Source organism: Gambusia affinis, linkage group LG01 (assembly GCF_019740435.1).
Source record: "Gambusia affinis linkage group LG01, SWU_Gaff_1.0, whole genome shotgun sequence".
Taxonomy (NCBI): Eukaryota; Metazoa; Chordata; class Actinopteri; order Cyprinodontiformes; family Poeciliidae; genus Gambusia; species Gambusia affinis.
In genome coordinates, this window is record NC_057868.1 from 34,929,429 (window position 1) to 34,947,013 (window position 17,585).

The window sequence follows — 17,585 nt, forward strand, 5'->3', positions numbered from 1 at the left end:
GGCCTTTATTTTGAAACTTTCAGTAAGCCTCATAAATGGCCAAACTAATCCCATGTGTAACAGTGATTGTGTTTAATCAGTTCTATAATGCTCAAAATACAAGTCGTTCTAAAGGCCAGTTCAGTCCTCCTCTGTAGTAACTGACAGTTCCGCCATGTTGTAGTTCTGACATTCAGTCTTTGTAGTTCTAAAGAGCAGCTCAACTGTCATGTGAGTGAAACACACATGCCATAGTTCGAACTACAGTGATGCGTATTTGTAGTCCTCAGCAGCTCTCCCTGCTCTGGGTTCCGTTGCCATGGTAAATAATCCTCTCTGCCAGCTGTGAGTGAGACATCCAGGGGGAGACAATTCTCTGTTTGAGCCAGCCAGTTTGACTAAAAAAAGCATTGCAAACAACTCTTTCCCGTTCGGGAACCGTAATACATATTCGAAAACCGTTTGAAGCGTATGAGAGGGCTAGTTGTCGTCTCACATAGTCCTGCGATTCATATCTCTACCTCACTCACAGTATTAACAGCCTGGGCCGGATTTTAGCAGGGGCTTACCGGGGCTGCAGCCCGGGGCCCCGGCATTTCAGGGGCCCCGAAGGATGTTTTATATTTTTGTGAATGGATAGTGTCAGAATTTAATCAATGACTACCATGATTTTGACAGCACCGATGAAAAATGTTCCAATTTGTTCTGGCAAACGTCAATCTTGAATGCTTGCTTGTTATTGGTCCACTTTTGACGCATCTTACGCATTGGGGAGGAGGAGCGTCAAGGGAATATTATTTTACAATGGCGGACAACAGGAAATATGACAGCGGAGCGCAGAAAAGAAGGAAGAGAAAAGAAAAAGAGCATCGCGCCAAAGAGGCGACAAACAAAATGCCTAAACTGACAGGCTTTTTTAAACCTGTTAGCAGAGATGGAGCGGAAACATTATTATCCCCGCTCCTCAAACCCTTAGCTATGCTAACACCGGCACTAAGATCCCGCCAGAACCTATAACCGTGACTGAGTCGGTGGCTGGACTGGCGTCTGTGGAGTCAGAGTCGGTGGGCGGGATCTTCTTCCGCAGATGGAAAGGCGACTGTGGATCCGTACAGTACCGATCCGGCGCATTGGGGGGAAATTGACGAGTCCGTGCGAGCTTACTGGGCTGAGCGAGGACCGGAGAGCTGTCAAAATATGAATGTTGGCTTTCAAGCATCAGAACGGGTGTACAAGCATCAAAAGCGTCACTTCTCCAAATCTCACTTTAAACGCAAGATGTTAAATGGTGAGTACATCGAAAGACCGTGGCTGCTCTACTTTCCATCCACCGGAGCTGCATTTTGTTTTGCATGCCGCATTTTCAGCAATGCTAATACTCAGTCAAACTTTGAAACTGGTTTCAGTGACTGGAAGCACCCAACTGAACGCAAATGCCTAAACTTTAAAAAATCCTTCAGAGGGCAGCACTTTGGACTTACCTGGGTCAGGATATTTTCTGAAAACTACAGTATGCCTGATCTCTTTTTTCCAGAAGATATTGTTTATATCCATGTTCTGTCTGACTGGCAGAGAAGCACTTTTTTGACATTTATTCCTCCACTATTTACCAAGAACTTTAAAACCAAAGAAAAAGTTTGAGTTTTGATATATTCCACTTGTACTTGTATGGACTTGTAAATGCTGGGGATATTTGTATAAATATTGTTTTACTCGCTTTGCTTTGTAAAAGTATATTTGAGCATTGCATTTCTTGCACTCAATCTGTTTTATAGTTTGTGTTGAAGTCCAGGCAACAATAACTATTCAGTGATTTTATTTTGTGATGCAAGCATCATATTCTAGTTTCAACCCCAACATGTGGTTTAGTCTTTCTAGAAAAGAGTTCAGAGTTGTTTGTAGTTTGTGACAACTGGCTTATTAAAGTTGTAAGTTGTTCAAACTTACTGTTCGGTCATTTTCTGTTCATCCTCTTAAACAAAACAAACAAATATATATATATATATTGACTCTATTGACTCTAGCCCAGGGGCCCCCTTCCTGACTCCAGCCCAGGGGCCCCCATTCTCCTAAATCCGGCCCTGTTAACAGCAATAATATAAAAAAGGTGTGTGCAAAGGTCTGAAATTTTTCAGAAATACATGGAAGTGAATCAGTGAGATCAGTCAGATACCCTGGCACATGACTTTGCTCTGAAGCACCTGGAGAGAAAACTGTAAGCGCTAGATAATTTTTGAAAACATTTGACTGGAGCAGGCATGCGTATCAATGTGATGACCGAGTTTCATACCAATTATGCAATATTTGTGAGCGTGAGGGCGAGTTAAAAAATGATTTGGGGTCAAAATGTCACTCTGACTCTCACTCTAGCGGAGCGGCCTTCACACTCTGATTTTTCCAAAAATCAAAAACTTTGGGTCGCTTAGAAAGAAGTTGTGGACAAACCATAATACATATTGACGTGCTGTCTTCACTTTAAAAGAGATCACGGACGTATCTACAAAATGAAGTTTGAATGGCGTTTCTACATAAAGTTATGACGACACAGAAAATCCTCAAAAATAGGGTATTTTCAGGATTTACTGGTTGCCTCGTCCCCTTGACGACGAGAGTTGCACCTGGTGAGCTCGTTAGTGATTTTGGGGTCGTTTTTTGCTTTTTACGTCGCCATGGCAACTCCAAATCCCACCAAAAGTAATAGCTCCCCTCTCGGCATCGAGCCGCACGTTTTGATACCACTTTTGTGGGTGGGCTCGCAGCGGTAGCCTACGAGCTGCATTCACGGTGACGGAAGACAAGTAAATAAATAGAGACATTCTATTGGGGGTAGATTAATAGGTGCCTGCCATGCAATGCATGGAGGTAGTGACTGCCACTGCTCTCCTTATGCATTGCTATGGGCAGGCCCCAATTAGTCTAAATTTCTCAACTACGAAAGAGATGATTAAAAACACTGAAAACTTTGGGATTATCCTTAAAACTATTCAGAGATTAAATTTCCAAACCCTTTACCAGGATATGAACATGTGGAGTCATGACTCAGATATTGAGTCATTTGTTTTTGCTGCAAAGATTGTTGAGAATAGTGACTAAAAGTGATGGGAAGAACCAATAATCACCGTGCACCGTTTTATTTTGCAATGTAACCGGAAGTCATTTCCTCCAACTCGGTTTATTTCTGACTTTACGCGCGGTGGAAAAGTTTCAGTCTTGAAGATGCAGAGCTCATGTCCAAACATCCGCCAGCAGTTTTGAGTTATAAAACTGAAATATGGTATCTTCACCCCGAAAAATATTGTTTAAAAACTAGAAGAAGAGAATGACTAAAGACGGTGATAAAAGCGCAAAGTCTGCGCTCCGCAGTCAGAAGCAGCCCAGGACGCATCAGCAGCAGCTTTTGGTCCAGAAGAAGAAGAAGAAGGATCTGACAGGTGAAGAGGACACACAGTCCGGTCAGTGGGAGAGTAAAGCAGACATGAAACCAGCCGGACCGCAGAAAAAGCAAGCGGGGCAACCCTCTGCAGTCCCCCCGGAGAGCCACCGGAGCCCCGGCGCGCAGAGGAAGCTGTCGGACGCCAGCAACGCCTCGGAGGACCTGAGCAAAGACTCCGGCTGCCTGTCCGGGAAGCAGTCCTCTTCGGACAGCAGCTCGGAGGTCTCCGACTGCGCCTCGGAGGGCAACAAGCGCGACTCTCCGAGCAGCGATAACGAGTTAAGCTGGATCGACGGCAGAGCTTATGAGAGCCCGGACAGCTGGGGGACGCGCCAGGACGCGCCGTGCTGCGCAAAATCTGCGGCAGATACCAGCGCGCTCCAGCCGGATGCGGCGGCAGCGGGGCTCGGTTCGGGTAGAACAGCCTTCATGGATCTCCTGATTGGGGAGACAACCGAGGAGCTGCAGAGGGAGGTTGAAGACCTGAGGTCAGAGAACGAGTATCTGAAAGTAAGTCGGAGCTCAGTGCGCTATTTTTATTTTTTTTTAACTGGTTTTCGTTTGGAATAACTTAGTTTGCAAATTTGTAGTTTCTCTGAGTTAGTTTATTCTCCAATAAATTTAAAGTAGCTTAAATTGTTTGCACTATTTTTGGAGTTTCAGTTTCCTTTCATTTCAATGTACATGTGTGGCAAGTAAATTCTAATTTTGGCATTTCAGTCGTCCTCTCTCACACATCACAATTCAACTATATCTTAAAAAAACTAACAATAAAGATGAGGTTATTGGCATATTTTCTTCTAAATAAATGGCAATGAAACATCAAGTTTTACTGTTAATTTGTTTATTCTCTATAAAATTGTTGGCACTTGTGGTCAGGGTTGGTGGGAAATCTTCAACTTCTAGGGACCTTCCTGTTATTTTAAAGTTAAAACTTGATCAACATAACTTCTAAGTAAAGATTGAATGTATAATAAACTCCATTTTTAAATAATTATTTCTTCTTCATTTTTTGTTAGAAAACCTGGTATTTACGTAAAAAGCAACTCTATAAATGAAAATAGGAATCTTAAACTCTTTAGATATTGAGAAAAAAAGCATCTTCAAACTAGTTCTGTCACTAGAATACATTTTGCTGGACCTAAAATCTTCCTAGAAGTTATTTTAGTAAACAATGATATTGTTGTTTTGTGTACTAATAATAGCATAATAATGCAAGTATATTATTTAAGATCAATTAACTTCAATTTCTAATGAATATTTAACACTGGAACTGGAAGACATTTCAAATATCCAAAATAAATAAACAAAACAATCAAAACAACAAATAAAATTAATTATGAAGTCTTTGGAAACAAAATTACCCTTCAGAAAAAGGAGCTGGTTGAAACCAAAGCGCCAGACTGAAGAATTTTACAGTTTTTGGTAGAAAGAAAAGAGAAAAACGCAAATGGAAATTGTTAAATTTATTTTGCATTTATCACGCAGTTAATTGATTTATGCTTGAAACTTGACCAAAAAGCAGATTTAAAAAATAATTATTTTTAAAAAAAAAAGCCCCTTTATTTTCCCTGAATTGTTTCCCTGTGTTGTTTGCCACAGGATGAGGTGGAGGAGCTTCGCTGCGAGATGCTGGAGATGCGCGACATGTTCCAGGAGGAGGAGGTGTACCAGCTGCAGGAGCTGCGGCTGCAGCTGGAGCAGGCCAGGAAGACGTGTCGCATCCTGCAGTACCGCCTCCGCAAGGCCGAGCGGCGCAGCATCCGGGTGGCTCAGACGGGGCAGGTGGACGGGGAGCTGGTCCGGAGCTTGGAGCATGACATAAAGGTCTGAACCCAGCAGGAATCAGTCTGAAGCGATTAATTGTGGTTAATCAATTATTGAAATATCCGTCAAGTAATATAGTTATTGATTAGTTACTACTTTGACTTTAAACAAAGTCAGAGTAGTAATGAAGCCAAACCTGTATGAAAAACATAAACATTTTTTAATTAAGATATAAATATATATATATGTAAATATATTCTACCCAAAACTCCTCAAGTGGCAGTTTTAGCTCCCCCTGGCTCTAATTCTGCAAAAATAATCTCCTATTAAGCATCTTTTGCTATTATTTGGTTAATTCAAAAAATAATCAACAGATCTGTGAAAAAAAAAATCAAGGTGCTTTGCCTTCTCCCAGTACAAACTAGAAACAACCAGTCAGAGCCAGGAGGCGGGTCTTAGCGCTATCAATCACTCCTGTGTACTCTCCCTCCTTCTTTCTGCTAAAGATATTTACCTGACGGTGCATAAATGGTTTTTCTGTAATGGTAAGTTGTTTCTCTGCCATTGGCAAGTTTAGCAGCAAGTGCATAAAGTTGATTGCCAGCGTTAAGACCTGCCTCCTGGCTCTGATTGGTTGTTTGTGTACGAAAGCGTTACATGTCTTCAGAGAGTAATAGTAGCTCAACAAAGATGTTCAGGAGATCAGTCTTTTTACAGATTATATGTCCCATGTTAAACTGTTATGGTAACAGTTTTAACAAATATGTAAAAAAACCAACATATTTTCATAAATGTTACGTGCTGCAACTTTAAATAAAACATCTGCAGAATATGCCAATGATTTATCCGATTAATCATCAGAATAATTGTTAGTTACGGATCTAAAAACGAACTAAACTAACAGTAAAAGCTCCAACTTTTTCTGTGTGAATCATCAAATTGACTTCCAAAACCTTTTCTCCTGTTATTACTTTTACTCTGCATACTTGCTCATACTGACTGGAAGAGCTCAATCAGTTGACTGTAGCCTGATTCATGGATGTTTGCTCTGATGTAAAGTCGTTCCTCCTGCCCACCAGGACCACAGTCATGTCATTAGACTAAAACAGCCTTCTCATGCATCCTGTTTATATTTTTAACATACAGGATTGTAATTAGGCGCTGACTTGTTCTCCCATCTACCAGAAACATGAAAGTGTAGCGACTGTTGCTGAATGTTTTCAGTACAGTGCCTGACCTGACTCCGACTCCCCCTCTACATTCACTCAAATGGAGAATTCCCGTCACAAGAATTTCCTTGTAAAGTGTGTCAGCCAAGACCAGCTGCTGCAGAAACCACGCTGCACGAGCTCATTAAAAATAACGACACTACTGCAGAGTGGGAGCAATCCACTCTTCTTTTTCCCTCACTGGAGTTGCCGGTGTTGCACCAGATTCTGTTACCACTGCATATTGTGACGCTGTTGCATTTCAACACTGTGCTTCGTCAAAAAGATAAGCTTTATGAGGAAGGGGGGAATAAAAAAAATACAAACAAAGAATCATCAGTAACATCTGACCGCTAATATTATGACTATATGTTGAAATAATTCTACTCTTACTGGAGTACAATTTCTGGGTACTCTGTTCATTTCTGACTTAATTTATAGTAAAATACAAAATATTTAAACCGAACTGTTTCTTCTGCCTCTCTCCTTCCTCCAAAGAGTAAAAAGTAACTATCTGACCACTAATATTATAACGTTACATTTTATTATTCGGAGGAAGGAGAGACTTTGCAGAAACAGTTTGGTTTAAATAGTTAGTATTGACTAAATACCAAATATTTTTAAATATGATACGTGCTGTAGGTATGGCAAAGTGTGGTGAAAAACTGCAACAGCGCCTCCTACGGTCACGGTTGTCACACAGGATATGACGTAACAGCTGTTGCTAACCATCTTTTCGTTTCGCTCCCAGGTTGCTAAGAGCGTCTCCCTCCGCCTCTACAACGAGCTGGAGGCGGTGCAGAAGAAAAACTCCCAGTTGGAGTGGGAAAATGAGATCCTGCGTGAGAAAACGCAGGAGCTGGAGGTCGCCAAGCAGGTCCTGCAGAGTGAGGTGGAGAAAGCCAGAGAGGTGACTTTTACTAAAAGTCATCAGTTTAACCAAAGAAAATTGCGCAAAGTGACATTTCGAAAATAAATTTGCTTAAATATAGAGCATGTAACTTTTATTTAAAAAATGTTTTATATATATTGGCTAAAATTATTGCCATGGTGTGACATGGCACGTCAAACATGGCATGTCAAACAAGATGGCCGCCATGGACGTGCTCAGATCGCTCTGAACTATGGAAACCAGAGGAGCGCATTGGTGAAAAAAATACAGATTTTTCAACAGTTAAAGCTGCAGGTTGTAACTTTTATGACGCTGTTAGTCATCCTCATATAGTCGCTGCTAAATGTGCTAATGGCGGAGAAACAAATTGCCATTACAGGAAAACCGTTTATCCAGCGTCATCTGTATGTTAACTAGGCTAGCAGTCACGACAAGCTATGAACCGAGAGATATGGTTCATAGCAATACATTGTTTTGCAGATTATCTGTTGCATAACAAACTGTCAAAACATGGTGAGAGTTTTAACGAATATATACAAATCTATTTTTAAAAAAAATAAAAGTTACATACTACAGTTTTAAGAAATGATAATTAAAACAAGCTGCTACATTTCATTGCTCTTTAAAAACACAAAATCTTTCCAAGTATTCTTGATCTAGTTTTGATTGCAAATATCTTAACAAACTTGAAATAAGACAGAACCTTCAGCCAGATATATGAGCTTGATTCAAGTTAATTCCTTAATACTGATGAAAAGTACTAGTTTCACCAGAAAATTATTTCATTTATAAGATGGAAAGAATATCTTGCTAGAACTGAAATAATCTGCCATTAACTAGTACTTTATTTTTTTTAAAAAATAAATATTAAGCTATTGACTTAAAAAACGCTCATATATCTTGATATAAAGTTACTTATAAGTTAGTTTTGTCTTATTTCAAGTGTACTAAGGTGTTTACACTAGATACTAGAACAAACACACTTGGCAAGATTTTGTATGTATGTTGTTTACATGAAATATTTTAATTTAAATTTCTGCATAAGTTGCTCAGTACTTGAGTCACCTTTTTGCCAAATACTTTTTTACTCTAACTTAAATATTTCCTTCAACAGATATCTTTTTCTTTTGCTAAAGTAGAATATGTTAAAGTAGTGCTACTCTTACTTGAGGGCATTTTTGGGTATTTTGACCTCTGCTTGTAGAAAAGTGAGACTTTCAGCTGCTTCCATTCACTCTCGCTCTATTTTATACAATATAATATTGTCATAAAGACTGTTCTGTTAAAACAGTAGGGCTACTCTTACTCAACCCAGCCCTGTATGACATTGATGATTGATTTATAGTTTCCAGATATACATTAGATCAGGGCTGCCCAAAGTCGGTCCTGGAGGGGCGGCATCCTGCACGTTTTAGTTCTCTCCCTGCATGTCAAGGTTCTTCTTAGGCCTTCTAATGAGCCATCATTGGATCCAGGTGCATTAAACCAGGGAGAGAACTAAAACATGCAGGATGCCGGCCCTCCAGGACCGACTTTGGGCACCACAGCATTAGATGAAAGTGAAGCTTTCAGCTGAAATAAACGTCCATTTTTGTGGTCAGGCATCGTCCTCTCCGTTACCCACCACAACTGCACCCATCCAGCCAGCTGTCCCCTCATCCCTGGGTAAGGCGACCCTCAGTGATATGAGAGGAGGGCTGGGCGGCAGCTGCTTGGTGCCGGGGATGGGTGAAGCAGCCCGCTGGTATGCTTGGGCCAGAACCCTGAGCACAGCTGACACAGTCGCCTGAGATGACAGAAAAAAAGGCACAGAGATTACAAAAATAGACCCTCTGCGACTTTCTGCCATTCTGCTTACAATAAGCTGGGCTAAATCTGGATCAGGACGTATTATAGCATCCAGAAAGGCGTCGGTGTCTGCATGCACTGACCCAGAACCTCCATCAAAATCGTCAACGTTTTTATCCAAACGTTGACGATTCTCCAGCACTGAACCGTCAGCTGAGTTTTACCCATTTAGGTCTCTCGACCACCTTGGAGGACGGTGACATGTGTTCGGTTTAATCCTGGATTCAGCACTTTGGCTCTGAGTCAGCCGCTAGTCTCTTTGATCCCAGCAGTGAAATCCACTTAAATTACCTAATCCAAGGGTCTGCAACCTGTGGCTGTGGAACCGCAAGTCGCTCTCTGCGATTTCCACAACGGCTCTTCTTAATCTTTGGCTGGAAATGATGAAAAAATGAATAAAAGTTTGGCAGTTTTTATATTTTTCATTGTATTTTAACTAAGAAAAAGTTAGATTAAAAGAATTCTGAGAGAAAAAAATATTAATTCTGAGATTAAAGTCGTAATTCTGAGATTTTATTTTTATATTTTCTCTCTTTCGTCACCTAAAAATATAAATAAAATGGCGACTTCCCACAAAGAACAAATTTCCTCCTGGAAAATATTCATTAAAAATTACAAGTTGTCTTCTGAAACATTATGCTACACTTGTGGCTCTAAGCAAGTTTTATTTGAGGGCAGAAATGTCTGTCTGTGTTTTAAAGGTTGCAGACCTCTGACACGATGCAGATAGAAGTGAAGAAGAACAAACATTTCAGGAACTGAATCTGCTGTTATTTCATACATGACATGGTTAAAAGTAAAAAAATAAAAATAAGTGGATCTAGTATTTTTTTCATCAACATTAAGGAATTATTGACTTAAAAAAGCTCTTATATCTCACTGAGAAGTTACTTTTAAGTTATTTTGTCTTATTTCAAATGCACTAAGATATTTGCACCAGAAACTAGACCAAAAATACTTGTTAAGATTTTAACAAATTAATTTTCTCAGTAAGTCAATACTAACTTTTTCCTGCCAACAGTCATCAGTAGCTACAATAACTCTTTGAAGAATTTGAAATCATGACTTACAACAACATTTAATTTCCTTTTGCGATCAATAAAGTATTTTTGAATTTGAATTTAATTGATCTTAGTTGCTAAAATCAAGTAATCAGTAAAGTAATTAAGCTGCAACGCCTGTAGGTTCAGTGAAGTATCAGGACGGCTTAAAAGTTTCTGCTGAAAATCTCAGCTGAAGCGTTTCTTTTCTTTCTCAGAGCACGTTGAAAAGGAGAAGCATCCGATCAACAGTCAGCAAGGCAGAGAAGAGACTTTCTCAGCAGATTGAGGTATTTTCTTCTTCTGAAACTTTCAATACTTAGTTCTCATGAGACGTCGCACGTCAGTGAACCTTGTAACTGACAGCCTTCTTGGCAGTTGCTATGACAACAGCAAACCAGCCACCAGCTTTGAACTAAGCTAAGTTATACATAGATCTCATGTGATGTCAACTTTGTAGCTGACAGCCATCTTGGTAGGTATTGTAACTGGAATGACAGTTGCTATGACAGCAAGCCACAAGATTAGAAGTAGCTCTTGACTCATTTCTATCCAAATTATAAATAATCAACGTTTTTTTACAAGTATCACTCGATTATGCCTCTGTATAAAACAAGGAAATATATCAGTGCTATTTACTGAAGTCCTTACTGTGGAACTAGCAAAATTAGCTTAGCTAATATAGCTTTCATCTGAAAGCTAACAGGGACATGTAACCAATGTGTTTGTCAACATGTACTTACTGACGTGGGTCCGCTATGCTTTGCACTGCATTTGCCTACCAAGATCACTTCTGTTTCACCCCTGTCGTCTCTGATTGTCTCGTTGAAGGAGGACAGCACTGACCTGAAGTGCCAACTCCACTTTGCCAAAGAAGAGCTGGCTCTCATGTGCAAGAAGCTGACCAAGCTGGTGTCAGACAGCGAGGCCATGCGAGAGGAACTGGCCCGATACCAGTCGACGTACGGAGGCGTAGACATCCTCCCGCTGCCTGAGGGCAAACAGAGCTCTGCCCATGCCAGGGAAGCAGAGGTCAAAGTTCATTTGAAACTGGTGGAAGAAGAGGCCACGCTCCTGAGCCGCCGCATCGTCGAGCTGGAGGTGGAGAACCGCGGCCTGCGAGCGGAGATGTGTGACCTCAGGGAGAAAACAGGAGGAGGAGAGGAAGACGCTGCTGATGAGAATCCATCGATGACTGCAGCAATTAAAGATGGAGAAATGAAGAACCTGCTAGAGAAACCAGAGGAAGGACAAGGGAACGCAGGGGGAGAGTCGCTCTGCAGCCAGTTGCAGACGGACAAGCAGGTCAGCGAAGGTCGGGAAGGTCCGGTGGGCGGCGAGCAGGAGCCTCCATCCAGCCAGGAGAGAGATGCTAACCAAGCAGCTAATGCTACGCTTAAAGAGATGGCTGCCAAAGACTACGAGTTTCTGCTTACTCTCAGAGATCATGCCTGCATTTTATCTTCAGCCATTCAGGTTCTGTCGGTGCCGCCCAGAAACGGGCACAGCTCCCCTTCGTCGTTTCCCCTCACATCTCCGATGGACGTGACCCCAACCGTCCAGCCACAGCGACCTCTAACGGAAACGCTGGAGCTCCTGCAGGCCATGCTGCTGGGCTTCATCGAGAAGATGGATGCTCTCCTCAGGAGCGAGGAAAAGGACCCTCAGAAGGAGGGATTCACTTGGGATTTTTCCTCTTTTCTCTCGGCAAACTACGAATGTTTGAAGGAGTTGCATGTGGAAGAAGTCTGCAGCATGCAGGCGAAACAGAAAGCGAAGCAAGGGGAAGTCGTGGACGGCCGGAGGGATCCGAAGCTGCAGCTATCGTTGCATATTCTGTGGAGCCTTCATCAGTGGTGCAACGTCAGAGGAACCAATCTGGAAGGAAAAGAGGTACAATGGAAAACAGATGAAGTATTCAAACCTGTGGAAGTTTTGAAGTTGAAGAATCGATTAATCAGATTTTTAAAAAACGGCACATTCTACAGATTTTTCTGCAGGTGAAGCTGAAACGATGCCACTTCTAACTATTTCTATCCGTTTATTTACTGGCTAATCAAAGAATACTCTCAGCTCTACACTATATTTATGATAAATCAAGTTTAAGCTGAGCTTTTCACATGTTAGAAGTATTTTTTAGCTGCAGATGCATTCTTTGCTACAAATGATCAAGCGTTCACTGAAAGAACGCTACTTTATTTGATTTTAGACAATGAAATGTCTATTAATTATTTGAAAAATTAATTGGATTATTTGCATTTGTTTATGTGTTTCTAGGGTTAATTTCAAGTGGTCAAATGAAAAATCCAGTTTTCTTAATTCAGTTAGTCGTCTGAATGATTAGTAAAATAATTGACTAGGTGCAGCCCTTCTTGAGGTTTTATTCTTTAAGTTACTCTACATTAAATGTCTACACAACTTTCCCCAGAGTCTAAGTGTTCCTTGTTCTCCGTGGTTTGTTTCACATTTTACTACTTACATATTTTCACTTTCCTTCCACTTCATAAACATACAAAGTTCTACTTTGCATTAATTTGCTCCGTAAATGGCTAAAAACTTATTAGGTTGCAGCATAGCAAAGTGAAAAGTTGTCAATTATTGCATGTTTTATTTGATTTATTTTTCTAACTTGGTTAAGAACGTCTCGTTTTCTGTTTTCATCCTCAGTGTAGAGATAAAACCCTGTCAGCGCTGCTCGGGTTGCTGCAGGACCTCATCGCAGAGCTTCGAGATGACAGCAAGGCGAAGTCGGCTGCGTGTGAGGAGGCAGCCGAGGTAACGGTGCCGCTCAGACGCCAATCCTCCCGCTGAGCGTGAGGCTGTCTGACACAGTGGGAAGTCCTCCCCGTGATCTCTGTCTCTGCCTGCTTCATGAGAAGACTCATGCCAAAGTATTTAGGGTAATCTCTTGTAGGAGCTGCAGCCAACCAGGACAGGCGTGTTCAGATATACAAACTCTATATGCCGGAAAATTCTCCAAATTGAGATTTTCTGCTTTACTGTTCACATCTGATTTTTATATTAAGCGTCTATAGCTTCAAAAAATGCATTTTATTATTTATTTTCCCCTCTTTCTGAGAACATTTAGTCTGCAGTGATGAAAGACTCCGAAGGCATGCCAGCAGCTTTATGTGGCAGCGTTTCAGCTTCAACTTCAGCAGGATAACATGCTGATGATGTGACTTATCACCATTATTGCTTTTAGATTCGTTTAAGTCGGATTTCTGATTACGGGCTGGACAGTCAGGGAGGATCCAGAAACACACAAAATGGGGTTTGTGGACTTCAAGAGCCAGTCTGGTTATTGACAAATATTAACAAAAACATTTATTACTAAGAAGTTACTCATTAAGCTAATTTCTCAGAGCACCACATGGAGAGTTTGAACTCATAACTGGTGGGTCTCCAGAATGGCTGCTCATACATGTGGTCAATTATATACAAAACAAAACAATATATTAACATAAATACTATATCTAAAGACATAGTACATTTAAATAATAATTAGCAAAACTCAATTTGTGTTTTAGTCTTTAGTTAGCGCTTTAGCATTATCATCCGCTAAATACTATGTTGATATTTAGCTTTAGCACAACTAGCTTCCTAGTTAGCGGTGCCCACCACTGCCAGTTTGACTTCCTTGTGTCGTAACTAGCTTCGTGTTGGACTGTATATTAATGCATTTATGGAATTGGACAGATTTGCTTGTACATTTTGCATCAGATTTATAAAGTATATTGAGGTTGTAATTGTGTATAGTGGTGCTGTACAAATAAATTGAGTAAAGAAGACAAACTTTATTAAGGGAGGCCATTTGAGGGAATTGGACACTTTAAGTGGCTAACATGAGCAATAAATCTGCATTCAGTGGGAATTTAGGTAAAAAATCAACAGTTCAGATGAAGCATTACTTTCCTTCATTTGTTTAATTTGCTTTCTCTTTCTTTGCTCAGCTTTCCGTTGGTGCCGTTTTCCACGATGGGCAATACGTTGAAGATCGCAGGTCGGTGTTTTCCTTTTTTTTTTGCAATGCTTTGCCAGCAATTGTAAAAACTACGACAACTAGATAACAAATTAATCGCGATTTGTCCGATTAATTGTTTAATTTTTCTCTTGCTGCTTCCACAGGATCTGCAGACTTCGACAGCTGTTTTCCCCTCGCGGCCCACGAAGGAAGAACTGGTGCTACCTGAGCCAGGAGGCGGCCCAGCTGGACCGAGAGAATCCGGTTAAGACGTGGGACCACCTAATCATGCCTCTCAGCTTCCCTGGTCTCAATTTTGAGCAGATGTCGACGGAGCGCAGCCACACCGCCCCAGAGAAGACGACTTTCCGTATCTACTACAGCCCCCCGTCGGCCCGCAGAGTCCAGCTGGCTCAGCTGAAGCAAAGCCCCGCTGCAGACCGGGCATCTGTGGAAACCTCGTCTCCCTGGTGCACGCCGCCGACATCCTTCTCTCAGCTCTGCCTGGGCTCCTCCGCTAACCTGAGCGACGACATGAAGGAGATGACGGCCGGCTGGAGGCAGACGCTTCACGCCGGCTCTCCGGAGAAGAAAGGGAGGCTAGCAGGCCGCTGGGTGGACGTAGCCTGCTCAGGTACGCAGACCCACACAAAGCCGCAGATGGTGAGCGTTGGCCAGCAGACGGATGAGACTCAGGGGGTGAGAAGCGGCTCCTCGCTGGTTTCTGCTCGCTCCCAGCACATCTCCACCTCGCTGGACGGGTTAGCAGGTCGAAGGAGCTCCACTTCCTCCCCCAAACCGTTCCGCAGGCACTCCTCATCTCCTTCCTCACCCCCCAGTTTGAGCTCATCTTCGTCGTCCTCCGGCTCCAGAGATCGAGGGTTGTGGCACCCGTCGCAGCAGAGCACAAACGGCCTCACCTGGACTCGGCAAACTGGTACCAGATCAAACCCAGCCCAGAACCTGAGCCCCTCCAAGCTGCCCACCAGATCTACCAGCGCAAACCGGTGCGGCTTGGTGACCGAGTTCCTGCGCCGGGTGAGCGGCCGGGCGGACAGAGCCTCTGCGGGCTCGGGTCAGAAGACGAAGAGCGGGCTGAAGAACCTGGAGCGGGCGCCGACCAGACCGCTGCAGAGGAACGACAGCGTGACCCGGATCGTCAACCAGAGGTTCATTAAGCAGAGAGAGAGGGAGGAGAAGGGAGGCAGCGTGAACCAGAGAGCCAGAAACAGTCAGAGCGCCGCCGCAACAGAGGTGAGGAAAGAGACGTGGCATCGTCCCGCCTCCGGGCGGAGCTGGGCGATAAATAGGTTTCATCGATTTCTTTTGGAAAATCTGGATTTTCCTCACCTAAAGGATGATTTCAGCACATCGGATGCAATAATCTTGTTTCACAACTGTGTCTTCCAGATTCTATTTATTTGGACTTATTAGGGCAATTGTGGATAGAAAAAACTGAAATTTTTTAATTAATCTCAGAGATTTTCTAGAAAAGAACAAGAAAATTTTGAAACTCAAAGGTTTCCTATTTGTGGAGCACTTTAGAATCTATAACACTAAAACAGTGACCGAATGATTCCTATACATTGACATAAAACACTTAACTGTAGGTTTCAGACTTTAAAAAAACTTTTTGCTTTCATTTACTTAAATCATTATCAAAATGACACAGCCACTGAAACCAACAGCCAAAGTGAATTTATTATGCAAAATTCACATTTTGCGTGTTTTTAATACTTTTATTTGGTTCTCAACCGCTTCAAAAAACACTTAACAGTCTTTACAATAATTTAACGTTCTTAGCTCTGTGGAAAACAAGCCGTTTCAAAAACCTTGAATCGCATTGGACAGACATTGTTCTGTTACCTAGCAACCCCAGCCTTGCCCGGCCCGTCACCTAGCAACCAGAACGGAACTATTCTCTATTTCCATTCTGTCTTCATTTTTGTTTAATAAATATTGACAAAGTAGAATATGTTGTCTTTAAAGTACCATCACAAGAAGGTGTAGTTCCTTTTCACCCTTTTTGTGATAGTACTTTAGAAACCATTTAAATTACGAAATGTTGTTTTTTTTGTTGTAATTTTGTTTTTATTTGGAACTTCCTTCCTTTATTCTGTCTGACCAGGATGGAAACTACGACTGCAGTTCCAGCAGAACTCTGACCTTCTGCTTCGCTCGTCCGTCTCGTCAGAATCAGAGGCCGACGTCCATCCCGCCCAAACTCCAGCGACACAGATACTCAGCGCCAGCGGGGCCTGCTGCAGACTCCAGCTGTGGCTGAGAAGACAGAAACAATATGGTGCTTTTTTAGATTAGAACATGCCAGATAAGAACAATGTAGGAGGGTTTTCATAGTTGCTGTGCAGCCGTTTTAAAAGGCAAAATCTGTTTTGTGTGGAGTGTCTAGGAGAGCTCTGAGCAAACTGTTGGTGCAATCTTAATGCTCATCTCTTTTTATAAGTGACTGTATTTACTTAGCTTTTAATTCATTTTTGTATTTTCTAAATTCTATTCAATAAATTTTTGTTCAAACCTTGACCTATTAAGCTTCCTTGAACCAGTTGGGATAGATACGTGCTACACAAAACATGTTAATTACACTTTTTACATAAAATAATTCTTAAATAATTAGATTTTAGTTTAGTCAGTTCGGCCTATTTTGATTTCCTTTCAGAATGAGCTGCAAAATAAAAAGAAATGTAATTTATAGTGAATTACCGGCAGCTGTGGCTGCAAGAATTTCACCATATAAATACAGATTTTACTGTATTTATTCTGTAAAATTCTGGCAACCATAGCTGCTGGTATTTTACCATAAGTTAGAGACATTTTTTTGTACAGTGTTCTTAAGGGCCCAATTATACAGCCGTACATCTTTGAACAGCGCTAGTAGGGCCTCCTGCACAACCAACAAGAATGCAGCAATGGTAAGTCAACAACAAAACATTTCCCTTTTCCAGCAGCCATTGTACAGCCCATACACGGATAAAACCAGCTGACAAAACATGCTGGAACTTCGCTTGAGTTGCCAGGTGACAGACTGGGCTTTGCTGGGGTTGCTAGGTAACGGAGCAATGCCCATTGAACTAGACTTAGCATTTGGGAGGTTTTTGAAACGGCTCACTTTCCAGACACCAAAAAACAAAAAGTGTGGATGTTTTTAAACCTTTTTTCTTTAGAAGCAGTTGAGATCCAAACAGAAGCACAGAAACACACAAAATGTGAATTTAGCAAAATGGGTCGTCTTTAACCTTCAAAAACCTGATTACCTCCCAGTCTTTACTTTCAGGACGTCTGCTGACTGTTTACGCCACACGCTCCCAAAAGGAAACGTCACCTTCTGAGAAGTTAATAGGATGAGATTTCCTTGAGGTCACCACCTTCCTCTCCTCCTGCCTCTTTATCTGTTTGACTCTTTGCTTTCAGCGATGAGGAAAAACAACAAGCAGGT

General features: G+C 41.8%; 1 protein-coding gene across 2 annotated transcripts in view; it reads left to right on the top strand.

Annotated features, from left to right (window-relative positions):
• The window catches only part of si:ch211-197l9.2 (protein SOGA1), a 32,870-nt gene extending 16,207 nt beyond the window's left edge, over positions 1 to 16,663 (top strand). The window contains exons 1-9 of one of the 2 annotated variants that reach the window (XM_044129482.1): positions 3,186 to 3,922; positions 5,015 to 5,239; positions 7,139 to 7,297; positions 10,386 to 10,457; positions 10,999 to 12,060; positions 12,835 to 12,942; positions 14,121 to 14,170; positions 14,296 to 15,385; positions 16,260 to 16,663. In XM_044129482.1, coding sequence (XP_043985417.1) covers positions 3,299 to 3,922; positions 5,015 to 5,239; positions 7,139 to 7,297; positions 10,386 to 10,457; positions 10,999 to 12,060; positions 12,835 to 12,942; positions 14,121 to 14,170; positions 14,296 to 15,385; positions 16,260 to 16,415 — 3,546 coding nt within the window. In that variant the 5' untranslated portion in view covers positions 3,186 to 3,298 and the 3' untranslated portion in view covers positions 16,416 to 16,663. Of the gene's footprint in view, positions 1 to 3,185; positions 3,923 to 5,014; positions 5,240 to 7,138; positions 7,298 to 10,385; positions 10,458 to 10,998; positions 12,061 to 12,834; positions 12,943 to 14,120; positions 14,171 to 14,295; positions 15,386 to 16,259 lie in introns of those variants that run through there. The other variant, XM_044129491.1, reaches the window with a different exon arrangement.
• Positions 16,664 to 17,585: the final 922 nt, after the last annotated feature.